At 37.2% G+C, this 27794-nt stretch overlaps 1 protein-coding gene across 1 annotated transcript in view; it reads left to right on the top strand.

Annotated features, from left to right (window-relative positions):
- MTA3 (metastasis associated 1 family member 3) overlaps positions 1-27794 on the top strand; it is a 133322-nt gene that overhangs the window by 69960 nt on the left and 35568 nt on the right. Inside the window, exons 10-16 of the mRNA XM_058834568.1 lie at positions 2917-2991; positions 10061-10119; positions 12648-12772; positions 13651-13802; positions 14300-14522; positions 22641-22727; positions 27578-27724. Of these exons, the coding sequence (XP_058690551.1) occupies positions 2917-2991; positions 10061-10119; positions 12648-12772; positions 13651-13802; positions 14300-14522; positions 22641-22727; positions 27578-27724 (868 nt within the window). The remainder of the gene's footprint in view (positions 1-2916; positions 2992-10060; positions 10120-12647; positions 12773-13650; positions 13803-14299; positions 14523-22640; positions 22728-27577; positions 27725-27794) is intronic.

Here is a 27794-nt window from a genome sequence, read left to right as displayed (position 1 = left end):
TTCCATGGTAACACTTTTACCTGTTATCTGAGCCACTGATAAGTTTACTTATTGATAAATATCTAAGTACTTTTAGATGTGTTGTAAGAGCAAGGACAAAGAAGATAATGAGCTGATAGTATGTGTGAACTTCAGGTTCAGGTCTCCACATAGGATCTAATGATAAAATCAAAGTCTGCAGTGCCTGAGGTTAAACTCCAGCCTCAGCAGTCACACAGTGGTGCCACACAGGACAGGCAAGAAAGTCACGTTGTGTGGCAGTCTCCTGAAGCAGCAGGGTGATGTCCTACCTGCCTGAGTCATTACATCCTAGAGGAGCTGCCTTTTCTGAATCGGCCCAGATTTGCAGGGCACAGCAGCTGCAATTGCAGCCCTTACATGACAGTTCTGTGAAGGGCAGATTCATTTACTTTTTCAGCAGTTACTGTGAACTGCCACTGTTTGATCTTCAAAGTGCAGCTCAAGTATTAAGCTTCAAACACTAAATATTAGTAAACAAGATTGTTATAAATTAAATGGTGTAAGTCTTTACCCTTTTTTCATAGATAGGAGATGTTCATTTGTAATCAAGTTACCAATATAGCTTTTGAATAATAACTTTCATCAGCTGTTGACTCACTGATTCTTGTAGGAGAGGTTCTTGTATTTTTAAGACTCTGTGTGAATCCTAATCAAGCTAAACCTTATAAGCTTATCCAATTTACTTGATGTGCTTGAATTATTTCACATCCCAGAGTGGTAGAATGGAAAGAGAATGGATATTTTATGTTCTTCAAATGCAACTGTTTTCGTAACAATAAGACAAAGATGTTATTCTTGTTAATTGTTAGTTTTTATTTATCAACTGTTTTCACAAAATTTTAACTATTACATCTCAGATATGGCAGGAAAGGCCTTGATAATCAAGAATGGGAACTGTTTATAGAAAGCAGGAGCAACTGTTTTCCAGCTTTAGAAAATTATGAAAACATGCCTTAAAATTTCCATGCTCATTTTATGATGGTTTATAATACTGAATTTTTCTTGCTAATCTGATTTGATTGGTCTGTTTTCAGCCTGGAGAAACTAAAGAAACTTAAAATTCCCCTCTCTGTTTTTATAGAGTTGTTAGCTTTTGCTTATTTTCTCCTGCTAAAATGTTATGCAGATGAGTATATTTTATTTCTTTCAAGAACGGAATTTGGTAATGACAATGTTATTCCATGGCTGCTCACAGCTTCACTGGCAGTTCAGAGCAGTAAATACATAGGTAAATGGAATACAGGTTATCCATACGTAGTCAGCTTTTCCAAAGTTTGAATCAAAGTGTAAAAGGATTACAGTTATTTGGTCCAAGCATCTTAATTACCTTCCTTATTTATAGAGCCTACTGAGTGAATGAACGTACTGGAGTCACAGCCAAAATTAAAACAGATTAAAGTATTTTCTATAGAAATGGCAAACATTTGTAGCATAAATGTGCTAATAAGTATTCGGGAAGGAAAATAAATATGAATATGCTAAATTGCACTAATTGACGATGACAGATGGTTGGGGTGAAAGCATTTCACCTGCATGCCAGGAGGAATATAGACCTGGGGATTGAGAATCATTACATCTGTCCTCTCACACCAAACACATCTTGTCGCTGGCCTTTTTGCAGGAAGATTTCTCTCAAGGCATAATTTACCTGAGAAAGCAAAAGGATTTTAGGAACCTGAATTGTATTACTACTTATTGTGACATCAGCATATGCATTTCATACACTGCTACTTTTGGATCAAATGTAAATGTTCAGGGGTTCACACACACTGTGGTACACTTCTCACTCAGACCCTGAATCAAGCAGCTTGAAAACCGACTGATCTTCTGCATGCAGGGAGAGGCAGTTTGAGAAGGTGTTCCTCTGGTGTTTCAGGCATTTAACTAAAGGTGTGGGAAACTAGTCTTTTGGAATAAGACATGCAAAAAGCTGCCTAGTGGGGTCAGTAAGATTGGAAAGATTAGTTTCCACACCTGTATTTTCTGCAACCTCCTAAACGTTATCCTCATTTCTAGAAAGCAGATAATATTTGCATTAATGCATGCCTCTAGAAAATAAAACACACAAATTAGTAACGTTTTCAAGTTATGAAGAAAAATTGCATGAATTTTGGGTGAGACATCCTAATTTAAATTATAGAAAGACCTTGTGGAGTTAAATAAATTATTTGGTGATAATTAAAAATGATTGCCTAATTTTCTCCCCTACACTTAGGTTAACTCATTTTTATTTTACTGATGAACATGGGCATCCAAAATAATTGTCATTATCAAAGGTATCTTGTTTGTACAGAGATGTTTATGAAATATTTATTTTCAGTATCACTCTTGTTGCTCAGGGTAACATTTGTCCTTCGCATCCTTTTGTTTCTTGATAATAGTTGAGAGCATGTGGGAGTTTATGTAAAACTGGTGGTAGTGTATGAGCAGCTGAGTTGTTACAGGACATGAAAAATCTGTGAACTAAGGATGGTATCCTTTGTATTTTTTAAGAGTAAAATTATCACGAGACTCAAGCACAGTCTTGTCAAGATGATTTCTTTTAGTCCTAATGTTATTCTCCATCTGACACTCTATAATAGAGATATTACCTCCTGTGTTTCCTGATGGAAATCTGCATTCTGTTTTGATAATTTTTTTAACTATAGGGCTTAAACAGAATAAATTACATTTCGATTTGGATGTGTAATACCATAATACTTGTTAACTATAAGGGAAGACTGTGTATTAGTAATTGCAATATGTGTTTGTTTTCATATGAATTCGAATGCAGTTATTTAGTACATTCAGGTTCTAGTATTTGTCTCAACTATACTTGATTTTAACATGTGTTTAACAAGAAGTGGACATTGCAATTTCTTGGAATCATTTTAACTTGTAACAAATGTTTTTCAGCTCCCTTGGAAGTCGCTGACTAGCATCATTGAGTATTACTACATGTGGAAAACCACTGACAGATATGTGCAGCAGGTAATTTAATGACTATTTCAGAAAGAACCAGGCTGAAACATTATTTCAAAGAAGTGATCTTGTTAAAGCATAAAAATCTGTTTGTGTTCTTGAAAAGATATATGATGGGAGGCCTAAGGTAATATTTTGGGGTATAGATCAGTGGTTCTATGCTGTAACAGGCGGCATTGTCGAATCTTCTGATGCCTGCTGTGCATCCCATAGCTGTGAAGAGCTTTTTAACCTATTTGTATTGTATGCTGTGTAACTCTTTTAAAAATTCTTTTTGTTTCTTTTTTCTCTCTTGATTCTGCTGCTGTGCTTCTTCTGCACTTCTTTTCACTCCTGGATTTCTCAGCTTCTCTGAGCTGAGCTCCTTGGGGATACTCCCTCACGGGGAGTCCCGCTTTTCACAGTCCTCTGGGTCAGGACAAAAACTCCAAAGCCTGTTAGGATCTTGTTTCTTGTGTTTATTAGGATGTTATCACAAAACTTGCAGAAACTTTCTGCACAAGTTCAATTCACTGCAGTCTGGCTCATTTCTTTCTGATGGTACAAAATGGCCTTGTGGCTCAGTTTGGCCTTTGAAGACACAAAATGGCCCTGAACTACGCAATTCTTTTATCTTTATACTCATTCTTATCCAATTAACAATAGACACGTATATTATTTTTCTTAATGACCCAATGACCCATCACCTGTGTGCTGCACTGCGGCATTTTCTAACCAATCACTTCCTATTACCCAAAAACCTCTAGAAGAAGAACATGAAGAAGAAAGAAGGAGGAAAAGAAACAACATTCTAAATCCTCCATCTTGTCTTCTGCTAACTTAAACTCTAAATTTTAACTTTTTCACCCGGTGTCTTAAGAAACTCTCTAATTTACACACACTTTTAGCTTTTTTTATCTAACTTTAACAGTTGTTTTCATGTATCACCATGAAAACATGCTCATAAATTTCATACTGTATGAAATTCAGTGTTCTTCTGGATTTCAGAGTTAGGTATCAGAAACAAGTGCACACACTCTGTGTCTCAGACTCCAGCACGCTGGTTTGAAGCAATGGGATTACTTCCAGGAAGGGAAGGAAGAGGTTCCTCCTTCACTAGAGAATCAGATGGAAATGGTCTGCAGAGCAAATGCTTTAGGCTGTGAAGCTCTGTAGTGGGAAATATACATTGTGTTAAAGTGGCTGCTGGTGTTACAAACCTTTCCTTGGTACTTCTGGACAAAATGTTACTTTGGCATTGCCAGCATTTCAAAATTGAGAAAATTCTGCCCACAGTGGATGTGTTCATCCTTCTGATGGAATGCGCAACTATTTGAGTTGCTCTGGAGAAAAAACATGTTAAAATTATATTTTGTACCAATACCAGGATATTTTTAGCAGGTTTAGGCAAAATGTCAGTGTTGGTGCTTTCTATATACTGTGCTCTTTATATATTTACTCCTTGGTTTAGACAAAATATTTTAAAAGACCCCATTTTAATTTCTGATTTAATATTTAAACTTGTAGCTCCTTTGTTTGCTGCATAATTAATGGTGATGTTATGGACAGTGTTTTGAAAATAATTTTTATGCTGTAATAACTACAGGTGCACTGTTGGATGGATCTCTGGACTTGTTTCAGATTAAATATATCAGAGGGATGATTACCTCAGGTTGTTCCAGTTTATTTGAAACTGTTTCTACATCATCTTGTTAGGGCATGGAAAGTAAGGGAAAGGTCTTCTACCACATGGTAGTCTTGGAGTATCACTAGGACATTTTAGTTCTATGGATAATACAAATAAAATATAATTTGTTACACTTAAAGGCATATTTTTCTAGGTTTGTCACCATTGATTTCACTTTTACCCCCTTTTTTCACTGTTAATTTTCATACTAGAAAGGTACTATCAACAGAGATTTGCTGTGCATCTTGTCAGCTCTTAAAGGTTGAGCAACAGAGTATCTTTAAGAATCAGATAAAAGTGACTTTTTTCTGAAATACTTGCTCTGGAGTTCTTGGTGAAAGACTAAGATTCCTTTTCTAGTTCTCTAGATCTCTCTTATGATTCTGTTATTCTCAAGGTGTGTGTGTGTTAAGATTGCATAAACTTTCACAGGATCAGGGTTTTTACAGGAAAATCACATAGGCGTTAGGTTATGTGCAACGTGAATGCTCTTGGAAATGCCTGTGTTTTACTTGAAACTAAATAAACTTCCAACATCTTACTCAGACCATGGCAATACATTCAGGATGGAATGCTTTAGACATGTTCTTTCAGGGTGTCATGGAGTGACTTTACCTTTAAGATAGCTTTGGGGGCTAAGGAAGTTGAAGCTGCTGGTGGCTGATGGGAGTCTTTTCTCCTGACCAATTATTGGTCATTTCTAAGAATTGACAGCAGTTTTGACCATTGAAAAGTGAGATCAACTTGTGAACACCCCCTTAAGATGTAAAGCGAGAGCTCTCTTGTTCTCTTTGTGTTTCTGGCTTCTGACAAGGTAACAAGGCTCTGTCTTGGCCTCCTCCCTGCTCTCCAGGCTGGACAAGGCCGCAGAGAACGGGCGGGGGAGAGAAACGGAGCCGGCCGGCCTGGCTTGGTTTGTAGTTTCTGCTGCTAAACTGAAACCTGACACCATGAACATCTGCAGCTGTTCTAAGACTTTAATTCTTTTATTACCTGGATAAGACGTACAGATTACTCCTTTTTCCCAGAGAGACAGAGAGAGAGAGAGACAATCAACATGAAGAAGACAGGGAAGAAAAGAGTTAAGTTTTAGATGCGGAAGAGAGAATAAGAAGATGCTTTATAAGCTGAAATATTTTTCTGTTAAAGCTATGGAGATGGACAATAGTATTCTGAAAAAAACTCCTTTAATTCATGACAGAGTATATTGGGAGGAATGGAGTGTTCAAAGTGTGGATTTTGAGCAAAAGGTGGAGTAATTGTGATACAGTGAGGTGCTGGAACAGAGTGAAGTGAAGATTTGAAGCCTTGAGGGCAATGAGAAAACTGTTTTCCAGCGAAGCTCACAGAGACAAATGAAGAGAACTTTTGCCTTTGAATAACTCATCCTTAAAATGACATCCCTAGACTCATGGCCCATACACACCTCAGAGTGATGTGAAATGGGAGGAGTGAACTGATGACAGATTTCCGGGCAGCTGGCATCAGAGAAATGGAAAACTATAACAGAAATAGTTTTCCACTGAGAAACTCCACAGATTAGCAGCAGAAGACTTCTGTTTCTCTACAAAGGCTGATGAAAAGACTCTAGCAAGAATTGGGACTGTTTTAAACACCAAAGTTCCAAAGTTTTTCTGTCTCTATGTTGTTATGTGAACGAGGGAATGGTTAAGTAGTGGGGGATAAAGGGGTTTTCTGGAGGTTTATTCTGGTGTTTTTATTCGTGTAGTTTTGTTAATAAACTTTATTCCTTTTAAGTTTTAAGCCTGTTTTGCTCTTGTTCTAATCCATATCTCACAGCAAGAAGTAAGTAAGTTTTCTAGTAATTTTTTTAGTTACTGCCTTAAAACCACGACACAGGGTCACATATGTGATCATCAATAAGTAATAAAACCCTTGTAGGCCAAATGCCTAATATTTATCCTGGTTAACATTTCTGTGATCCTTCCTAAGAACTTCATCATGCCCTTGTTTAGTTTTTTGTGGAATGGTAAAAATTAATACAGTTCAGTAAAAACAATATCTGTAGGGCTTTTTTTTTTTCCCAAAAAGAACAAGCAGTGATAATTGAATGTAGGTCAGGGAGAAAATGTATTCAGTAATAAAACAACAGTTTCAGAGCCATTCTCCTCTAAATCTCATGCTTGAGGAACAGGGGGACTTGTGGGACTGGGAAGATGAAAAAGGTCATTGCACATACTTGAATCTTAAAATACAATCTCTGGGTTCTAGATTCATGTGATTCAGTATGAAAAATTGCTTTTAATTATTTTTATTTCTTTGTGTGATTTGGATGTGTTGTGTCAGGCATAAGAAAGGTTTCTTTATCATTATTGTTACTAAATGTTATGCTTGTGAAGTGAATGTGGTGATTTAATGGCAGTGGAGGTACTGCTACCACCTTGCTTTGAGAACATCCTCGCTTCATGTCAAAGTAAAGGGAGGGTATGTTAAAGTTCTCTGAACTTGTCTAGCAAAACTAATTCAGCCTTGGATAACCATTCCTGGTTATAGGGCACTTCTCATGACTACTACATTATATATAGTTTGCGGAAGGCCAGGTTTTGATTGATTGATTCTACTAAATGAAAACTTTGTGTGTTCTCCTTGAAAGTCTGATTCAATGGGAAAAGACTTCATTGAGACTTCATAAGAGAAGAGTGAACATATTAAATGTTAGCTAAATTGCTCTACTGCAACAATCTATTATATTTGCCTCTCATTTATTTATTTCCACTGTTGAAAACAGTACTAATTTGGGAAAGTGATCATTTCTTGGGATATTTGTAAGTTGATAGTCATAACAAAAATTCTTAAAACCCACAAGCATTAATTTTCAATGCTAGTTCATTAAAAGCAGCAGACCACAGGTGAAAAACTGGGTTAGTGAAGTTTTATCTCCCCTGCAATGCAGTCTGTAAGACCTGTTTGAAATACTGTTTAAGATGTGATTTTTTTTTTTCCAGGTAAAGCATCAGCTCTCTTTGTTACATTGCTCCAGTAATTTATTACATTGCTCCAGGGATTTGTTACAAACTGGTGCTTTTTTTCTTGTCTAAATATTTTCAGTTTCAACTTCCAGCTTTTACCAGTTCTGTCTCTAGATTTCAACAGACAGGGGTTTCCTCTCAGAAACTGCAACTATTGATAGTTTTCTTTCTGCATCCTTTCCTCTCTCTCGGTACTTGGAAGTTGGTATGTCAGTGAGAATTCAAGCTGTGACATGTTCTGTTACTTTTAGAGACCAATGCTAAGCCATAGTTTTAATGTATGAAAATATAGCTTATACTGAAATGCCATTGCATGCTCTTTTTTTTAGAAGGCAGTATATCATTCACTTTAGTAAATAAAGGAGAAAAGCAATTGTTAGATTGCATTCCTTACAACCCCCATGCCAGCACTAAAAGTATGCTAAAATTTAATTAATGTGTATATAGTCACTTCTCATTGACACTGTCATCAGGGCTTAATACAGCTTCCTACATGTGCCTTTACATTCTGACAGTGCTTTAGGGCTACTTTCCTCCTCTCTTGCCCTTTATTGTATTTTCTCTTTTGTTCATGGTAGGTATGCAGTGAGATTTATTGTTTTTATAGAATGGAATCAGTTTGTTAGGAAGCTCTGAGGAATGCATGGCAACCCATTGCCTGGCAGTTTCCTGTGTTTCTTTCAGGCTGAAAACTAATTCTATATTGTTGGATATAATATGAAAATGAACGAGAGACAGTTGTAGAAAACCTGTGTCCTGCTGTTAAGCAGAGGGAGTTCACCATTGAGAGCTCCTCTGCTGGGGCTGTGAAATGTTCTCAGATTAAAAACTACCAGTTTATGGGACTTGGAGCATGGTGCTGCTGCTGTTCTTTCTCCTTGCTCTTGTAAAAACTGACCCAAGCAGGCAGAGCAGACTGTTTGCATTTTTCTCTGGGCCTCCTGAAGGTAGAGCAGTGTTGCCAAGCCTGGCACTGGGGAAAGATTGCAACTGTACCAGCAGTGTCAATTCACTTCTGTAGCTCCAAACAACTCAGCATCTGTGAACAGCAAAAAGCTGTAAGGAACAAAAAAACTGTTTTGGAGATAAATGGAAAAGAGATCTCATATTGCATGGGAATTAATTAATGGTAGCATGGACTGATTAGAAGTCTATTTGTTACACATTAGTCCATAAAAATACAGATTTTTTATAAGTAATTCTGTAATTTTTATAAATGGACAACATAGAGGCAACTTAATGAAATGGAAAAGAACAGCTGTTTAGGAGATTTAGTCAGACTGCTGGGCGAGTAAAGCTGAATAACCCTATAACTCACCTTTTGGCTCAAGTAAGGGACTCTCAGAGCAGAGTCATTTAATAATAGTTTTCTCAAGGTGGGAAATATCTTCCTGGATTATAAACCTTGCAAAAGTTGGATATGAAAAAATTGGTGTACAGCAGAGAGGAGAAGTGGCTATTGTAGGTGAAATGAAGGACTGATCACACAATAATGACAGGTAGTACTGATTTATTATTGCTGCATATAAATGTGTCCCCTCCTTTTTTTTATCCTCTGTAATGAAATTGACTATGTTTCAAAGCCTTTTCTCTTGTCTTTTTCTTTTTTTCTCTCAAGTGAACAGAAGTAATGTCTTGAGTACAGAAAGTGCAGGGAAATAATGCTTTTCTTCATCTTTTACCTACAAATGTTTTGCATAACCTGTAGACACCTGAACATGGCATTTCTTGTACCACGGCTGAAAAAAACTGTTGTCTTAGTTATGTGTATAATAGATGGCAATAACTAAAACTTCTCTACATTATAGGAAGGTAAAATGGTTTGAGTTTCTTGCAAGTATGAAGAAAGTAATGATTTAGTCAATTCACAGACTATCTCGACAGTAGTATAGCTCTTCTGTTACTGTGATGTTCCTGAGCCACGGTTCTGATAGCATTTAATGCTAGTAAGTGTTCAGTTATCTCTAAGAGCCAGTGGACTTTATTGTTACTTGTACTGTGTTATAAAAGCTCAGCCTCACTCTGGACAGAGCAGACAAGAAATTTTGTTACATGACTAATAAGGAACACAACTAGAATTAATTTAGTTTCTACTTAATTCTGCAATGAGGGGTGGCCACAATGTCATACATATTTATATAGATGTAATTTATGTAAACTGTTATTGTCATTTTTACAGTTTTATTGTCATATGTGAGGACTGTGAGTTTTACTGGGAAGGACAGCATATTATGATTTCAAACTAATAATAAAAACTAGAACTTGTTTTTCATGTTTTTTGTCATGTAGATTTCTACACTTGTTTTGGAGGCTCTTGTGAAATCACAAAATAGAAATAATTTAAAGATGTATTGTGTGCAGTTTTATGAAATGTCATACTGTAATATAATAAAATATTTTTATGTGTTAATTTTTCAACTAGAAACGTCTGAAAGCAGCTGAAGCAGAAAGTAAATTGAAACAAGTATACATCCCCACCTAGTGAGTATAACAACAATGTAATTTTTCTGAGTAATACACTGGTAAAATTGAAACAGTAACATGCATGGTATTTTCCTAGTCATCTCTTTAATGGTTACTTCACAGGATTTGTTATATGCAGAGATATGATCAGAAAATGCTAAAAAGCTCTTAAGTGAAACCTTCTTGCTTTACTCATCTCTTTGTTCTTGACCTGCAATCTTTTTGTCTGTAATAAGAAGTTTTTCAAAGGCTGATCAAGTGCTACGTGTGGACTCTTCACATACAAGAAGAGCCTATTAATTTAAAAAGCAGTTTTTCCAAAATAATCTCTTCCAAATCCCTGTAGCACAACACTTCTTATTTACGTAAATGCAATATTTCAAAATAGAAGCAGTTGGTAATGTAGTTACATAAAATAAAATCAGATAATTTCCCATTACAGTTTTATCTGGCTGATAAAATCTGTTCTTCATCTAGAGACAAGAGATATTCTGGGTCTGAATTAAAGGTAACACAAAGCCCCAGACCTTCTCTCTATGACCATGTGCTGATAATACAATCTTGTTTTCTTCTGAGGGGTTTTTGATCTTTCTTTTAGATTTAAACTGGATGCTATATCTGCATCTGTTAACACGTGGTTTGCAGAAAAAAAGATAAAATCCCTCTTTCATATTCATCATTTCCTCAATATTATGACAAGAGAAAGGATTACAAATCACTTTTTTCTAAGCTTTTTGTGGGTATACTCAGTTTACTTATATATGAACTTCCCATTGTTATGAGTGTTTGTACAACAGAAGAATGTAATACCAAAGGAAGTACTTTGCAGAGATTGTTGATGACTTGTATAAATTGCATACAATAGTGTTTAATTTCCAGATTTCATACTGGCTTTTCTTTCTTAAAAAGATGTAACAATGAAAGCAGCAGACTGTTAAATTAATTATTTTAATCTTAGAACAAATTTTGTGAGTTTTGAAGCTCACATCTCTAGTAAATAACAACACTGTTTAAACAAAAAGCTAAAACCTCTAGTATGAGTGTTCCCTAATCTTCTCAGATGAGAAGCTGCTTTAGGAAAACCATAAGGTGCTCAATGTTTACATTATGCTTTTTCAATTTAATTTCCTTGGTCCATGTGGACAATTACGGATTTTCAAGATGTTCACAGTAGGGACCAGCTGTATTGGATGACAAAATGTGTTTCAAAATGTGGGATTTTTGCGCTTTTATCTTACTGCCTGTCTTTTGCCTCCATTTCAAGACAAAACCCCTAGTCAACAGTAGGAGGATGGTAGGACTTCTCAAGTTTTTGATATCTCTGGTGGTCATGGTATTTCTAAATGCTCTGCTTCAAGACTAACTTATTGCATTTGAAATCTGAGTAGAATTGATTCTCAGAGCTGAGTACCTTTTTGAACTTGATCATTAGGTTTTTCTTGTAAATACAAGGTTCTGTCCTTAATACCAGAGAGTCCCTTTCAATTAATGGCTTTTCTGAAAGGTAACTAAGCAACAGATCATAATGTGGAAGGCTTAATTGTCTTTCAATCTCTTCTCCTGTACCTTGAGCCCAGGATAAAGACTATGTGGAAATTGTAAAATTGTCTCTTGCTGATACAGTGAAAAAGGACAAGGCATGAGACAGACTTGTTGGCATTTGAAATAGAGGCTTGATACAGCAAAGGTTTCTTCAATTGTCATTTTAACATTTCTTGAATATATTTTATGCTACCTAAAGTGACAAATAATTATCTTAGGAATCAATGTATCCAGCTTTGCATTGTATTGAGGGTAATTAAGACTCACAGAATTGAAACACTGGAAATATTGCACTTAACCCAGTGAGGAGTAAATTAATGTTCTCTGAAAAAATGACCTGTAAAGTCCTACTTCACTGAAGTATTAGAAGTTACAATAATTACAAGAATTATATAGTGTAATAATATATAGAAATATCCAAAAACATTTAAGTCAGCCTTCTCAGAGAGGAAGTAGTTTAGGAAAGAACTGAGACAGAACAACCAGATATATGAGTGAGTTTTGCCATGGTTATAAGACATTTGTATTACTATGTGTACCTCTTTTTCAGGCAGGAGGCTGTTTGATGCTTTCCTGGGATGAACAGCCTTGTAGTATTATTACAGGCACTCTTGCTACTCTTGTTATACTTCACCCAAAGTCTATCCCCAACTTTTAAAGCCTGATCTGTTGCTTAGAACCACCTTCTTAAATTCCATGTTGTGTCAGACCTTTGTTAATGCTTTGACCCTGAGACTTGTTTTTTTTTCTGAGCTTGCCAAGTGGCTTAGACCATGTGAGCCCACTAAAGAGCAGTAAATTGGAGTATTGGAGCAGCTTTTAAAGTATCATTAGTCTGACAATGCTGAAAATAATGGAGGAGTACAAAAATCATTCTTGTTGTTTAGAGAAGATTTTATAGATGTCAGCACACATCAGAATTCCAGAATTAGATTGTTTGTTTTCATGTTGGCTAACCAGTTAATAAAACAACCTTTTTTTTTTTTCTTTTCATCTTTGTAAAGCAATAAACCAAATCCCAATCAAATATCCAGCAACAATGGGAAACCTGCTGCAGTCAATGGAGCAATGGGAGCCTCTTACCAGGCACAAGCCACAGTAATAGGTCGGGCTTGTGAAAGCTGCTATAGTAAGTAATTTATTTGTTTTTTTAATGACTCAGGAGTTTGGGTGAATCTTAATATGTGCTGTTAAAAAAAAGGTATGTACTTTTGTTAGCATGTGACAGAGGATAATTTGTAATTACTCTTATAGCAGAAATTATTTTAAAGTTACAGCTGCCTTCAGTATATTAATTAAAGTATTCAAATTACTTTATGATTATTTTTTTAACAATTTATAAAGCACAAAGTTTAAGTAGTATAATAGCATTGACATATTATTTATTCCTTTACCTTCACAAAGCTAGAGCCAAATTTATTTTTGGTTTTCCTTTAAAGACTGCATGGTTTTTGAGCTGGTCTTTTTTCTTTGAATGGTTTTGGGGTATTTTTCCCCTCTCTGTTGTTGTTGAGGAACATGGGGAGAACTACTGTTTCTTTCTAGTATTTTGTGTGTTTCTGATAATTTTTGTTGGACTTTTTGAAACAGCAGCCTTCAAGAGTGGTTATATGAGAGCAGATAAAAAATCCTACTTAATAAGCCTGTCTTCCAGGGTGAAATTAGAAATAGTGGGTTTTCTGGTTTTGGATTTTTGTTGGTTTTTGTTTTTTTTTTTTTTCTGGTAGTCCCCTGGGAGAAAATCTCAGCAATATTAAGTCCCTGGTTTGAAATTTATTATAAAAACCTCTCCAAAATTTCCATTTGGAGTTGACTTCTGTAGTGCTTTTGTCAAAAAATAAAGCAACAAACAGCTCAAGTTCCTACTTTCTGTGTCAAATAAATATTTATCCATACAATGCTCTGATACTGGCATATGTTTTGGCCATATATTGTCATCTATTACAGCGTTATGTAATACAGAATGTAGCCTGCACCAGTTCACCTGTGCTGCTTTCTCCTCCTTAGCTCCGCAGTCTCACCAATGGTATTCTTGGGGCCCTCCCAATATGCAATGTAGGTTGTGTGCATCTTGCTGGATTTATTGGAAGAAATATGGTGGCCTGAAAATGCCCACACAGACAGATGAAGATAAACTGTCTTCCAGCCAACCTACAGAGGTAGGATTGTGTAGACAAACTTCTCTGAAACAAAACATGGTGTTTTCACACGACTGCTGTGATATGATTATATGATGGAATGTTTTTTATGTATGTATTCAACTTTGGCATTACGAAACTCAGTTTATTAATCCTTTCCTGTGTTAAGTAGAACTGTACAGTACTCAGGCCTTGCCATATCTTTATTTGACTACTTCTTGTATAAACAAGCGTGTGCTTCCTGCATTTTTGGTGTACAAATGCCATTTTGTCTGTTGAATGGTGTGTTTTCTCTGAAATATTAAATATACGGTACACTATCTCATTTAGGATGGCATTATATATCCATTCTCAATAGAATTACCTGCTCTGTGGCTTATGGCTCCCTATGTAGGCCTGTTTTTTGTATAGTGCTTAGACATGTTATTTGCTTATTCTTGTGGGTTTGTCCAGCTTGGGGATGTTTGAGCGCTGTGACTCGGATGTCTGTGTTATGCTGTGTTTGTTCCTTCCTGTAGGAATCGCATGTCAGAACTCACCTGTCCCGGCAGGCCACGCAGGGCACTCCGGTCCGTAACACGGGCAGTCCAAAGTCGGCGGTGAAAACACGGCAGGCTTTCTTTCTCCACACCACCTGTTGGACAAAACTGGCCCGTCAGGTCTGCAAAAATACCCTCCGGCTGCGGCAGGCAGCGCGACGTCCCTTTGTCCCTATTAACTGTGCTGCCATTAAGGCAGAATGTAAGATGTTTTTTTAATTCTTAGTTCTGTGTGCTGTGCTTCCCACCCATTTTTGTCTTTTAATTTTATTTTCTTTTTCAATAAACATTTCTTGTCTATACGCTTTTGCTTTTTTTTTTTTTTTTTTCATTTGTCCAGCGTATCACTGACACATTAGATAAAGTCCAGTTGCCTTGAACAGATCTTAGGCTGTGGAAACATTTCAAATGAATTAAAAAGGGGATAACTATTACCTCACGCATTTTCAAAAATTGACATTAATAAAAATGGGGGGCAGGAGGGGAAAATCAGTGCCACAATGTGCGTTCTTTCTACTAGGCAGCATGAAAACAAGAAAAAAGTGGGCTTTCCTGTTTATTATTCATTTGCTGAGCAGAACATATAGATCTGTACATGTTGTACTTTTTTTCAATGGGATTGGTCAAAAAATCAAGAACTGGGGTTTCATAATAATTTAAATGTGGTGTGCAATACAGTTCTTGTCACTGTGACAGTTGGTGGTGATAGCCACGTTTGTTATTACATCATAGTTGCATCATTTTGGTTTTTCTCTGTTCTGGCTTTAAGTTTTAGTTCTAAATAAGATTCAGTATTATGCTTGTTCTTTTTATAGCCAAAACATAAAGACCTGATGAACTTCTAGTAGTATGACAAAAGGCTATGAGTTTTTGTAGATCGTGACAGTAAGTGTCTTTACCTGAATATGTGTGTAAATTCTTCTGCAAAGTCACTGAATATTTCAACACCTTTTGTATCTGCACAGGGCACATTGGTTTAATGTTCACACTGTCTGGTTGTGAATCTCAGTCTTCCATAGATACAGTTCTTGGAGCAGAAGCTTGGTATTCCAGGATGAGCCATGCTGGCTCATTGTACGGTCAATTGTATTAGAATTGAAGAGAACTTTTAAGATCATTAGATGTGGGGTTTATAGCCATGTTCACTAGATTAACACTAAATGTTTTCCTGGCATACTCATCTGGGATGCAGATAATGTCTGCATTGTTTATAAGAAATTCACTCCATGGAGGCTTAAAATCTGATTTTGAGTAATTATTTTCCCTTTATGTACTTTAAGATCAGCCATTATGCATGTGAAAACTTTTCACCTACTTCTGCAGTACTCCAAAACTTGCTGGATATTTCTCTTCATTGTTCTTGTCTAATTTTTTAGTTGTTCTTTTGGCCATTTTCTTTCTTTTTTAAAATCCATGCAAGTTAGGAAGAACTTCCAGATTTCAGGAAACCATGTGTTGACTGTGTGAATAAAATGAGTTCTTCATAGAAGAAGTATGTCTAACGCTGGATTAGGGTTATATTTTTAATCCTTAATCCAAAATAAAAATGACTTTCTGAGAGAAAGGTATTGTACCTTTAAATTTATGTTTCTGCTGAATCATGGAGAAAAAATTTAGAAGTTCACTTGAACCTTACCTCTACTTTCCATATCCCTATTTTTTCTCACTCACTGGAGTAAAATATTTAAAAAGATGAAACTTTTGTTTAAGGAGAAGAAAAGACGGAAGAAAAAAATTTCATCCAACTGTTAATCATCATTCTAGAATGTGTTCAACCTTAAAAGAGAGGAGTGAAAAGCTGAGCTTTTCAGCAGGAAATAGTCATTCTTGCTTCACACTAGCAGTGCTGTGAGTTCTCTTTGCTTCTTTGAGTGAAAGAGTTCTACATCAGATTAACTGCAAGACTAGAAAGACTTCTTTTTTCCCCTGTGTTTTCTTTCGTTATTCTTTTTGCTTAAAGCAAATTTTGGACCTTGTGATTTTGTCTCTGAATTCTGATGCTTCCTGATTGGATCTAACATAGGTTGAAGAAATAAAGTTACAATTGTTAATGGTTTTTGAACATAGCATTAAAGTGATGTTCTAACAGTGGAAACCAAATTATATACCTCAACTAATTTAAGTCACGTTTCTTTGTACACACACACACACACACACACATCCACAATCCATGTTCTGTTTCAGGCAATCTCTCTTTCTGTGGAATCATTACAGTGGTCTTACCTGCATTGTCATTGCCATAGTCTTCCTCTAGTAAAGGCAAGAAAGCAAAGAAAAAAAAAGGTTTTAAGTTTTATTCCTGTACTAACATCTGGTGACCTGTTCTCAGTGCACTCTGTAGATTTTAATGTTATAACGAAATAGTCTCTCTTTTCCTGAGAAGGCCCTGAATCCTTTTTTAACGTTATCTTGAAGCAATTAATTTTTAGATTTTTAAACAATATCCTTAATTAGCAGTAATGATTTCCCATGCTTGATCCACTGAGTAATTACAGTATTGAATGAATATCTGTGTTGGTGTTAGAAATGTAACAGTCATGCTTAACTAGTAACCTGGCCAGAGTATCAGGTCACCCATGAAGTGATATGGCAGGAGATGGTTATAATGCCCAATAATTGATTTGGAGTTTGTTTTCCATGTTGGTTTGCTGAAACTTGAATCTACTTGCTGCTCAGATGCTTTGTCAGACTCACCTGAGTCTCTGTGTGCCAAAACAGTTCTTGAAAATGGAACTGCATTTCCCAACTATATTGCATTAGGCACCATAACAACAGTCAGAAACCATAAAATCTGATGACAGGATTGGTAGGGCACTCATCCCAGCTGCGTACCAGGTTTTATGCCCGCTTAGTCTTGTGCAATATTTTGAAGTGCCAGGTTGTAAATGAAACTGTTTCCCAGATCTGAGAAAGACTGTCTGAACAAGAGTGTCAGAGCTCAGTCATAAAATAAATTGTTTTTTGCATTCCACCTGTGTGCCTGAATGCATTTGCAGCTACTTCTGGTATCTTGGAGGATCATGGAAGCCTCTGGGAATGATAACCTAAGGCCCAAATATCTTTTAGGTGAAAACCACATTTTGACAGAGCTTTTTCTCTTTTTGAACATCCACTCACATCCTCTCCCTCAGCCCATTATGTCCACTGGCAGAAAACAAGGTCCTATTCTGTGTTCTTTATTCCTTCAGGTAGTGCAGAGAATTAGATTTTCCTCATTAATGGAGCCTGTAGCGTGACCCCTGCTCAGATGCCAGCAGGAGGTAGTGGAGATGATGCTTTTACATCCCAGCTCAATCTCAGGATGGCCACCAGGAGGCTGAGAAGGCACAGCACCTCCTGCTAGGAGCACAGCCCATCATGGAAAGCTCAAACTTTATTCTGCCTGAACTTAATAGACTCACTGTGGTTGGTGACAATAAACTTGTCTGATGGTTTTTCAGGAATAATTAGAATTGGTGAACTGCTTTGGTCTAAGTCTCATACACTACCTCCTTTTTAGTTTGAATATATAGCATGTTTTTTTAGAAAGTTAAGCAAGACCATCCTGTCTGGGAAGGTCTCCTAATTAGAGAAAAGCAAAGTGAGCATTCTCAGCAGTCACTGATGAGGCTGGATCTGTTTGCAGCTCACAGGCAGGTTGATAAATGCCTGGAAGTGCGCCATGTGTGTGTAAACATTGTTTCAGCACAGGAAGACTTTTGAGAGATTTTTTTTTTTTTCCCCCATTGCTTGGATATAGCTTTATCACTATAAGTGCATGTATTAATTATAGTAATTCCAATCTGTATTACTACATGCTGTCTATGTAGAATTGATTGTTAAAATGTTTTCAGTGCATGGTAATATATTATCTGTATAATATATGTATGGTTACCTGGAAATGGGTATACTGATCATGATGAAAATTTATCACACGTTTAAATCCTCTGATTTATTAACAAATGTGGTACATAGTGCTTGCTAGTGATCTAGTTTTGTGAAACAAAGGCAAGTGGAAACAGTAGAATATGCAAAATGTTACTGATTTGTCTTTGTAAGCATAAAGTTTGTATTTTACTGACATGAATTGGGTAACATTTATGCGTATTTGTTCATAAACCATGTTTTGCATCCTTGATTTTGATAGCTATGGAAGAGCATTTTAGCTGTATCTAGGATGAAGATATTTTTTCTGTTGTTAACTTTGAATGCAATTTGTGCCGTATTTTAATAGCCAGCAAAATAATTGATAGCATATTATTTTTTTTCCAGAGTTTCTAAAAAGAATACAATTCAGGGAATACAGTACATTCATTAGATGATCTGCATTTTTACAGAGTTATGATGGAATGTCAGAGAAAAATAACTTGCTAATGAGAGTCTCTAAGCTTAAGAGACCTACAAATCTAGTTTTTTAAAAAAGGAAATAATTAGAAAATACTTCCATATCTGAAAGCACAGGATAACTTATTATCATCTTCTTGGCATTACTGATTTCATTCACCTCTGAAATGCCCACATCAGTCATCATGCTTGGCAGCTTTAAAGCCTTATAAAAAATGTGCTTCACACTCTAGTTTGTAATGTTATTTCCTAGAATTTTTCCAGTTGTGCTGTATCCTCTTTAGGATTATGGTGCCCCAAATTGTGTATAGTTCAAGATGCAGATTTCCCATCATTTTTGAAAGTCGTGTTTTCTATTTTCCTATCATCATGATTTCTAACACGCTGATTTTGATTTCTTTTTAGTATTGTCTAGATATTTTTTAGCTGTTGATGCTGATTCGATAAATACTCTTCTTCTTTGTGATGGTGTAGAAGCCATCATTATATCTATATATTAAAGTTATTTTACCCCTTCAGAATTCATTTACATGCATTGCTTGATGCTGCTCCTATCCTTTACCATCAGTTTTAGCTTTGATTATGCACAGAAATTTTTTATCAGGAAATTTTAGCGCTCTAATCACCTCTTTTCCTGCCCTTTTATATGTTCAACAGCAGAGATCATTTGGGGATTACATAGACAATTAATTTTAATAAGGTGCTAATTCCTGAAAAAGCCTCTCTCCCCCGTAACAGCTGGACAGCAGAGATCTTTGGTGACACTGTTAGGTAAAAGTTCTCTGAAATGCCAAATTGGATGCCAGATCAGCTGCATGTGGACAGGTCATGGTCCCATCAGAGGATCCTGGAAGGCCTGTGTTACTGTCATTTACTGGCTTACAGGACATGTAAGTAGGAAGGGACCCTGGAGGTCTCTAATCCCACCTCTTGCATAAGGTTTACATGCTCATGGGCCTTTTGGCCAGGTGAGCTTTTTTTATCTCCAAGTATGGAGACTGCATGACTTCTGTGGGCACCTGCTCCAGTGTTTGATCAACCTCAGAGTAAATAACCTTATCCTTATATTAAAAAATTTCCTGTCTCCCAGCCCGGCTGTTGGCACAGAGAGGAACAGTGTGTTCTCCTGTCACTGTGTTCTGCTGAGGAGGGTCTGGCTCAGTGTCTCTGCACTCTGCTGCCAGGAGGCTGCAGGTGCCACCCAGGTGTCCCCTTGTCCTCCTCTCAAGGCTGCCCAGGCCCAGTTTCCCCAGGCCCTGTATGTCCTGCACTCAAACACCCAGTCAGCTTGGAGAGTCTCCATCAGCTGCTGCTGTTCCCATGTGCCCACATCTCTTCTGAGGTGGGGATCCCGGAGCTGAACGCGGGCTCTGGCCATTGTTTCCCGTGGAGCGAGGGGAGGTGACCTCCCTGCCCTGCCCGGCCTGGCGTGCGCTCCTGAGGCCCAGCACGCCATCTTCCTCCCTGCTTCAAGGACGCACGCTGAGTAATGGGAACACGTTAAACTTGTTTTCCCTTCCAAGGTCTTTGTTGGCTCCCGTGATGCTTCCAAATTTAACCATGTGCCTCTATTAATAAAGCAACCTTTTGCCATTCTGCAGACCTACTTACTGAGGAATGTTAGCACATTTGCCCTGTTTTTGTTCTCTTGAACCAAGACCATTTAAGCATTCATTAAACACCAGCAGCGTGTCTGCTGTGAAATTTGGATGATTTCCACCTGGTCCTGGTAACTTGGTTTTACGGATTAACTAGTGTATTTTGAAATATTTCCTATGGACACTTCAATGTGACACAGTTCTCTTATTTTCCTCATGAAAGTATTTTGGAAGTGAGCTTTAAGTGCTTCTGCAATGAACAGGGATACAAGGAATGCATTTGGCTTTTCTGCTGTGCCTTTATCTTTCTTGTGTATTTTCCTCAGACCTTCATAATCTATTGCTACAGACACCAGCACACTTTCTGGTTTTGCTGTTTGAAAAATACACTAAAAATATAAGACTCCTTCTTGTTATAAATGTTTTTTTTCTCGTAGCTTCCACTATTTCACTGATCTTACTAAGATTTTTATTGCTCGTATAAAAGATCATATTTGAGTTTAGGACTTGCTTTAAATTTTGAGAGTTTTGATAACTTCCTACCCAATTTTTATTCTCTGGTTTTACACTTGAGAATGATGCACAATACAACTTCTGTATTTTTCTCTGTGTTCTGCATAAAAATCGTAAACTTTATTATGCTTTTTATGAGAGCATCTTATTGTGGATCAAAGTTTGCTGCTGTTAAACATTCTTTACTCTTTTGATAGAGAGGTGTGCTTTGGTATACTCACCTTTGATGAACATGCTTTATCTCCAGCATGAAAATTGTGCTCTTCTTGCAGTATGTATTCCCAGTCAGCATATAAATACCACTCTATGATGCAATATCTTTTTTTACAGTGAAGACATGTAGATGATGCTTTGGTGATGCTTTGCTGTTCTCAAGGTAGCTATAAAACACTGTGTAGCCTCTTCTTATTTTACAGAGGGAGTCAGTGGACACACATCATTCTGCTCCACCACATAAAATATTTCAGGTGTTTTTCAATATTAAAAATATTCCAGGCCCCAGGTTTGTGCTTTTTTGGGTTTTTTTTTCCCTTAGCAGAGTATGTTTTGTGATAAAGAAAAAAATAATGAAGTACTTCATGTACTCAGCATTAGGGCTCTATAACCTTTGAAGCCCATTAGTATTTCCAGAATTTTAGATAGATTCCCTAGTCTATTCAAGTAAGTTGTGCTTTGTCTTCTGCACTGAAAACATCTTGAACATCTGAAATACTTATTCAAGTCATAGCTGTGCATTCATGATCTTCATGGTTTTTGCACAGATCTAGATTAGAATAGATAAAGGGATTTTAAATTCTTCTACATGGTGTCTTATCTTCTTCCTGTTACTGTTTACTCTGTCTCATGTGCTGGAGTGAAGCAAATAGGAAGAGTTTGGTGAAACACAGGGAGGAATTGCAATTATAATCTATTTATAATGTGTCCTTTCTGTAAAACTTTTAGGTAGGTATTTGTGAGAAGTTGTTCCATTTGAGAGCACTCCCAATCTATATAATCACTGTGTGAATGCAATTTTGTCCAGAACAGAATACCTGTATTCTGGGAATACTGGAAACTCTATATGAGGGTTTTTATGTGTTTTTGGAAGACAGATAACCCAAACATTCTGAATAATTAAAAAGAAAAAAGAGGTAGTCTATTTCCAGTCATCTTGAAATTATTTACTGAAACCTAGTGCCTTGTGAATTTTTGCCTTAAGTTGACCAACTTCATTTGTCTAAGCATGAGCCTCTTTATGTTAACATTTTGTGTTTGGGACATGTGGATGGAATCTCTGCTTGTGTGTGTTCACAGTAGCAGCAGGAAATTTAAGGCAGTTGATGCACTGCTAGTTTTCATATACTTAGCAGAAAGTTACAATCTTTGAGACCTTTGAGCTGTGTAATACTTGGTTACAACTGACCATTCTGTTGAAAAGTTTACAGTGAAGAGTTGTATGACAAAAATCAGTAGTCCCAGCTTTAAATCCTTAGCTCTATATTACCCCCATTTAGAGACAGAGAAGCTTGTAGGAAACAAAAGATAATTCGATGTGAATAATTTTTAATAGCCAAAACTGTATTTCTTTTAGTATTCATATTTTCATCTGTGTTTCATTTGCCTATCTCCAGAAAGATTTTGTAAGCAAAAACTATAATCTAAGTGGTGTTAAAACTTACATCAACTTAGAAAAAAATCACAGCATCACTTGCATGAATGAGGACCTGTCCTGTCTTTAAATATCCATGATTAGAAGTATTGATAAAAAAAAGGAGAATATAAAAGGTGCGCTAAAAGAAAAAAATAAATTTGTGTTAAAAATGCAAGTCAGAAACTGGTTGGTATGTCCTAAATCTGTTTGTAATAGTAAAATATTTAAACTGAGTTTTATTCTTTAAAATTCTCAGATGCAGATCGACATTGTGAACTTGCTGGGAATCCTCTGAAGATAAAAAGCACCAGAAAACCACTGTCATGTATCATTGGGTATTTAGGTGCGTATCTGCCTCCAGAGAATAACAAACCAAACATTCTGTGTGTACTGAAGCTTCATCATCTGGTATGCACAGAAAGAGAGATTTATGCTTTTAGTAACAAGAAAAAAATTCTGAAGTTAATAAATTAATAAGAATGGTGGTCCACTGTGAGTTGCAAAACTACATGGTTGAACTTGCAGGATATAGGCAGAAGTCCTTCTGATACTGGTTTAAAGTGTCAGAGTGAAACCTGATTTAGAATGTGAAAAATAGACTGACTGTCTAAACAGAGAGGATAGCTGCTCAAAAGGGAGGTACTCAGTTATGCTCAGGGCTGCTGTACTGTGCCCTTTGTTTCCATTTGCATTACTACTTTTTACTTAAAAGCAGGGGACCTCAGCCACACTAAGACACATACCTTGTAATTTGATGACCTAAGTTTAAAAGGTTGAATGAAATGTGTACTGAGTTCACAACCAAGAGGAAAATGAACCCATAAGTTAATGGGGAGAGGAAAAATTCTAGTAATGGTGATTCCTTGCAAATGAGCCATCAGTGACTATTAAATATTTGCACAGTCACATAAGAATTGTGGTAACCCAGAGGCTGTTAATCCTCAAATGAATATAGAAATCAATCCATTGATCAGAGAAGCAGTGACCAATTCTGCTGTGTATTAATCCTGTTCTACAGAAGTGAACTCTACAGCTGCGCATAGAGCTCATAGATGTTTTGCTCATAATTTCAGTCACCAGGAGGATTTTTTTCTGTACTAGATCAAAGTAAACAGTAAGTCTCTTGCCTTACTGAAATATAAATCAGCTATTAATGTAGTTACAACTGTTCTTCCAGGGTATCAATTTTGTCGCAATACTAACTTCAAGAATGTGAGTAATGAGAAATTAATGGCATTCTCACTGAATTTTGATTCCTCCTGCCCTGCAGTTTAAGAAAAATGCCTGGGATAATCTCCTACAGACATCCTAGCTCTGTGTGTTATGTGTGCTGAAAGGACTGTTTTGGTTAACTTGGTGGTGTTATGGTTATGAGGGTGGGAAGCTGGACAGGGAATGGTTCATCCAGCTAACCTGTCTGTGCATCTAAAGAGGAAATGGTAACGAGGGTTAACTTAGAAGACATCACATGCTAGTGCCATGTTATGTAGCCTTTGAGGAGTTGTCTTGACCCCTCTGGGAGTCTGAGTCTGTAAGTTTAATGCGAGTAAATGGACAAACGGTGTCAGACAGTATTTTGTGAATTTACATGAAGGTCTGTTAGAAGATTAACAGTGCTACGATATGCCAGGTATCTGTAGAGTCTGCTTAATATTTGACTCTGGGAAGTAGAGGTATCTCACTACAGCTGAGGAAAATAATGTGTGTTATGGGGATATGAAGTGAGCCCAGTGCAGTTAAATATATTCATCTGAATTAGCTTTTTAAGGATGGCTGGAAAATGGCTTTTTGTTTGCCATGTAGCTTGGTGTCATTTTTTTTAGTTTAGTTTGTTTGTGATCTTTTTTATTTGGTATTTTTGCAGTTTCAGTAAATAGTAAATCTTGTTTACTTTTCTCATAAAAATTAGTATTATATATCATGTCATAACTTGTATAGGAGACATTTGTTTTCTTTTTAAGATTCATGCTGTGCTATTCTTACAGATATTTATTGGCATACGATTAACAGTGTGTCAGGGCACTACTGTTTTAATCCTTTCTGGTAAGGCAGAGAAGATTTCAGTGCCCTGCACTTCCCTTAACCCCTGTTCTGCATCTTGGCTGCAGGTTCCACAGGTGAGGTAGAACAAGCATTAAAATTATGCCCTGTCCTCTCAAGAGCTGGGGCTAATCCCTTGTATTCTCATCAGTCATCACTGTGCTCCCCAAAACAAAGCTAAGGTGAACCCCAGGCTAATTAAATGTCCTATATTACCTCTGACTTTTGAGGAAACCAGGCTAACACTCCATCTGGGATACATGTTGAGGAGATGAGGTGAGAGAAAGGTGCAGCTGCCTAAGCCCCTCTGGAATCCAGGATGTTTATTCGGTAGAAGACTTCAGCTTCTCTTTGTTTATTTTGGGTTTTTTATTTTCTTACACTACTGATAGTGGAAAAGAGAGAAGTTTTTAATATTGTTATTGCTTGAGGTGGAAATCTGATTCTATAAAATGGGTTCCTTATATGTTTTTGAAGCATTATCTCTACCTCCTATTTTTTTTTTTTTTGGCTTTTATTTATTGGCTGAGTGGTTATTTTTTATGTGGTTAATGGGATAATTTGAATGCTATATAGTCAGTTCTCTGAGTTAGAATAAGCTGCTGGTGGCTAGAAAATTTTCAGTGAAGTCCTAGGCAATAGAACAAGGATAAGACCAGCAGGAACTATTATTCCCTAATACAATTATATGAAGGGATAATAGGCAAAACCCCTGAAATGCCTTGTTACTCTGCTTGGGTGTGATGAGGCAGCTGGTTATAGAGTGCTGATCTAAAATATAAAAAAATAGTTGAAGCAAGTCTATATGTAGCGGAGGAGTGAAGTAAGATGTAAAGGTCTGCACAGGAAGGACTCAGTCCATTGGGAAGTGGTTCTGGCTGTTTGACTGAGTTCCTTTCTAGAACTTAAATGTAGAGCTTGGTCTTGCTACCTTCCTCTACTGCAGAAAGAGAAAAGACAGCCTTTGTGGTAAACTAATGGAGGATTAGTGACTTTTTACCTGAATAAAAGTCGAAGGAAGGAAATGCTTCCTTCCTCAACAGTTTGCTTACCCTGAAGATATAAAATTGCCTCTCCTGTAGGTTGTATATGAAAGGAGATGGAGTTCTTTTATGTTGATGCAACTTTTGAGATTTTTGTGGTTGCTGCTGGAGCTCTTTGGCAAATAAAATAACGTTTTAGTGTTGTTAGCCCTAAAAATATACCATTTCCTTCAGAAAATTGGAAAAGATTGCTAAATGAACAATTTAGAATGCAAATTCCAATTACCTTCAGCAAACAGCGCAAACGTTTCAATTTCAATTTAGAGTTTTGCCTTAGCAATCAGCGGTGTTCATAGCATTAAGCATGTCTCTGTTCCCATTTTAGTAAAAAAGCAAAATATGAGACGCTTTTTCCCCATAGCAAGAAAAATGGAACATGCCATGAAATCTTTTCGGTATGAAAAGCAGATGAATTCTGCAGTGAACAGCAGTAAAATGTTCTCACCTAATTAAGTGGTGGGAAATTTGTTGATGTCAACACTAGAGCTCTGCCCTGAAGTGACTGGTTACCTGTGCCGCCCCTCTCTGCTGTTCTAATGCTTGCCCGTCTATTTCTCTGCCCTACTGTTTCCTATCTGGCCCTCTTGAGGCTGCTGGTGGGAGGGTGTTCATGCTTGGAGAATGTGACTGCGAGCCCCAACCAAACCAGTTGTGAACAATTAAGCAAAGTCTTTTCCAATGTAACAATTGTTGGCATTGTCTCCTCCTGGCACACGGTTCCAGTACAGCCTGGCCAAGGCCATGAGACCAAGAGCTCCAGGCAGGGCAGGCGAGCACTTGGAATCAGACTTTGAGCATTCCTGAAGGAGGAAAAACACGCTATTGCAGTGGGCTTTGACTTTATGCAGTGGTTTCTCTTTCTCCTGAAAGATAGCCATGGATGGCAGAGGCTGGAGAGGCTTCTCCTTGGATACCTGGTCTCACTGTAGATTTTGCATCTTCTCAGTTTCTGTGCTCCACTTTATAAATAAGAAGCGCTTTTCAGGAGGTGTAAAGCTGGGCTGAAAATGAGAAATTACTTAATTTTTGTGTTTTGATCTCACTTGCCTTGGGCAGCTGACTCTGCTGATCTGACTCCCAGCCCCTCTGCCTTCTCAGCTGTTTCTGCTGCCTGGGGTCATCAGAGGGCTGCTGTAATTGGGCTGCAAGCCCCTCATGACCTGCACAGTGCCAGCAGCTGGTGTCCTGCGGCTGTGTCACAGGGACGGGACCTGCCCTCGGGCAGCTGACTTCCCACACAAGTCTCGGTCTACCCAAGGCTGGACACAGTGGTGGCATTTTGAACCCAAACGTGTGATGGGAATTAATTAATTGGTTCATCAAATTCCTAGTGAGGGACCAGCAAACTCAGCCAAGGTTCCTGTTTGCCACTTCTATCTGGCAGATAACTGAGAAACATGTAGCTGTGTCAGCTCCTGACAAACACTCTGAGATGTGCTGGCCAGATGTGCTTTGCTGCCTCTTACCCTCTTTATTCCTCCTTCTCCAAAATAATCTTGCTCCATGAAACACATTAGATACTCTGAGATGTTTGAAGCTCCCCAGTAATTACTCTGAATGGAAGGTTTCCCACTGCAGTTTTGGGGTGGTTCTATCTGCAGATCCCTACAGTGCTGCCTGGCCCCTGACCCCTGTGCCTTGTGACCTGTGTGTGGGAATATCCCTTAAAGCTTATTGTGACAGAAAATACTGAATAGCTTGAGGTATTGAGGTGGTTTCACTACAGTAAATGCTTTTATTTGCTTGCTAAAACTTGTGGGTGTGTAGCTTCAATACAAACCTCAAAAGTGTGGGAAAATATAAACACACCCATTTTGGACTGTTTTGTATTTATTAGCTCTTCAACCTCAAATCCTTATATATCTGCAATGTGGAATTGAACTTGGGTACTCTAAAGTGAAATAGATTTTTCTTACTTCGAGGATACCTTACTTTGGGTATGAAGACTCATGTTATTCAAGGTCCTGTAAACACACAAATGCAGAAAGAACTTTCTTTTCACTGAAAATCAGAAGTAAATTTCATATGTGGAATAGATTGTTTTACTTATTTTAAAATCAAGTAGATATCATTTCTCTCTCTCTCTCTCTCTCTCTTTTGTCTCAAACAGAGATACATCCTGCTGTGAAACCCAATGTAATCAGGTCAACACCAAGCCTTCAAAGTCCAAGTGCAAAGCGACTGCTTGCACCCTCCAATCACTCTTCATTAAGTATTTTGGGGAAAAGAAACTACAGCCATCATAATGGGCTTGATGGTATGTGAAGGAATATAAAAGAAACATTCTTTAACTTTCTCAATTGCAAAACTTTCTGTGAACCTGAGGT

This window comes from Poecile atricapillus, chromosome 3 (genome assembly GCF_030490865.1).
Source record: "Poecile atricapillus isolate bPoeAtr1 chromosome 3, bPoeAtr1.hap1, whole genome shotgun sequence".
NCBI lineage: Eukaryota > Metazoa > Chordata > Aves > Passeriformes > Paridae > Poecile > Poecile atricapillus.
This window is presented reverse-complemented; position numbering and strand designations above follow the sequence as displayed.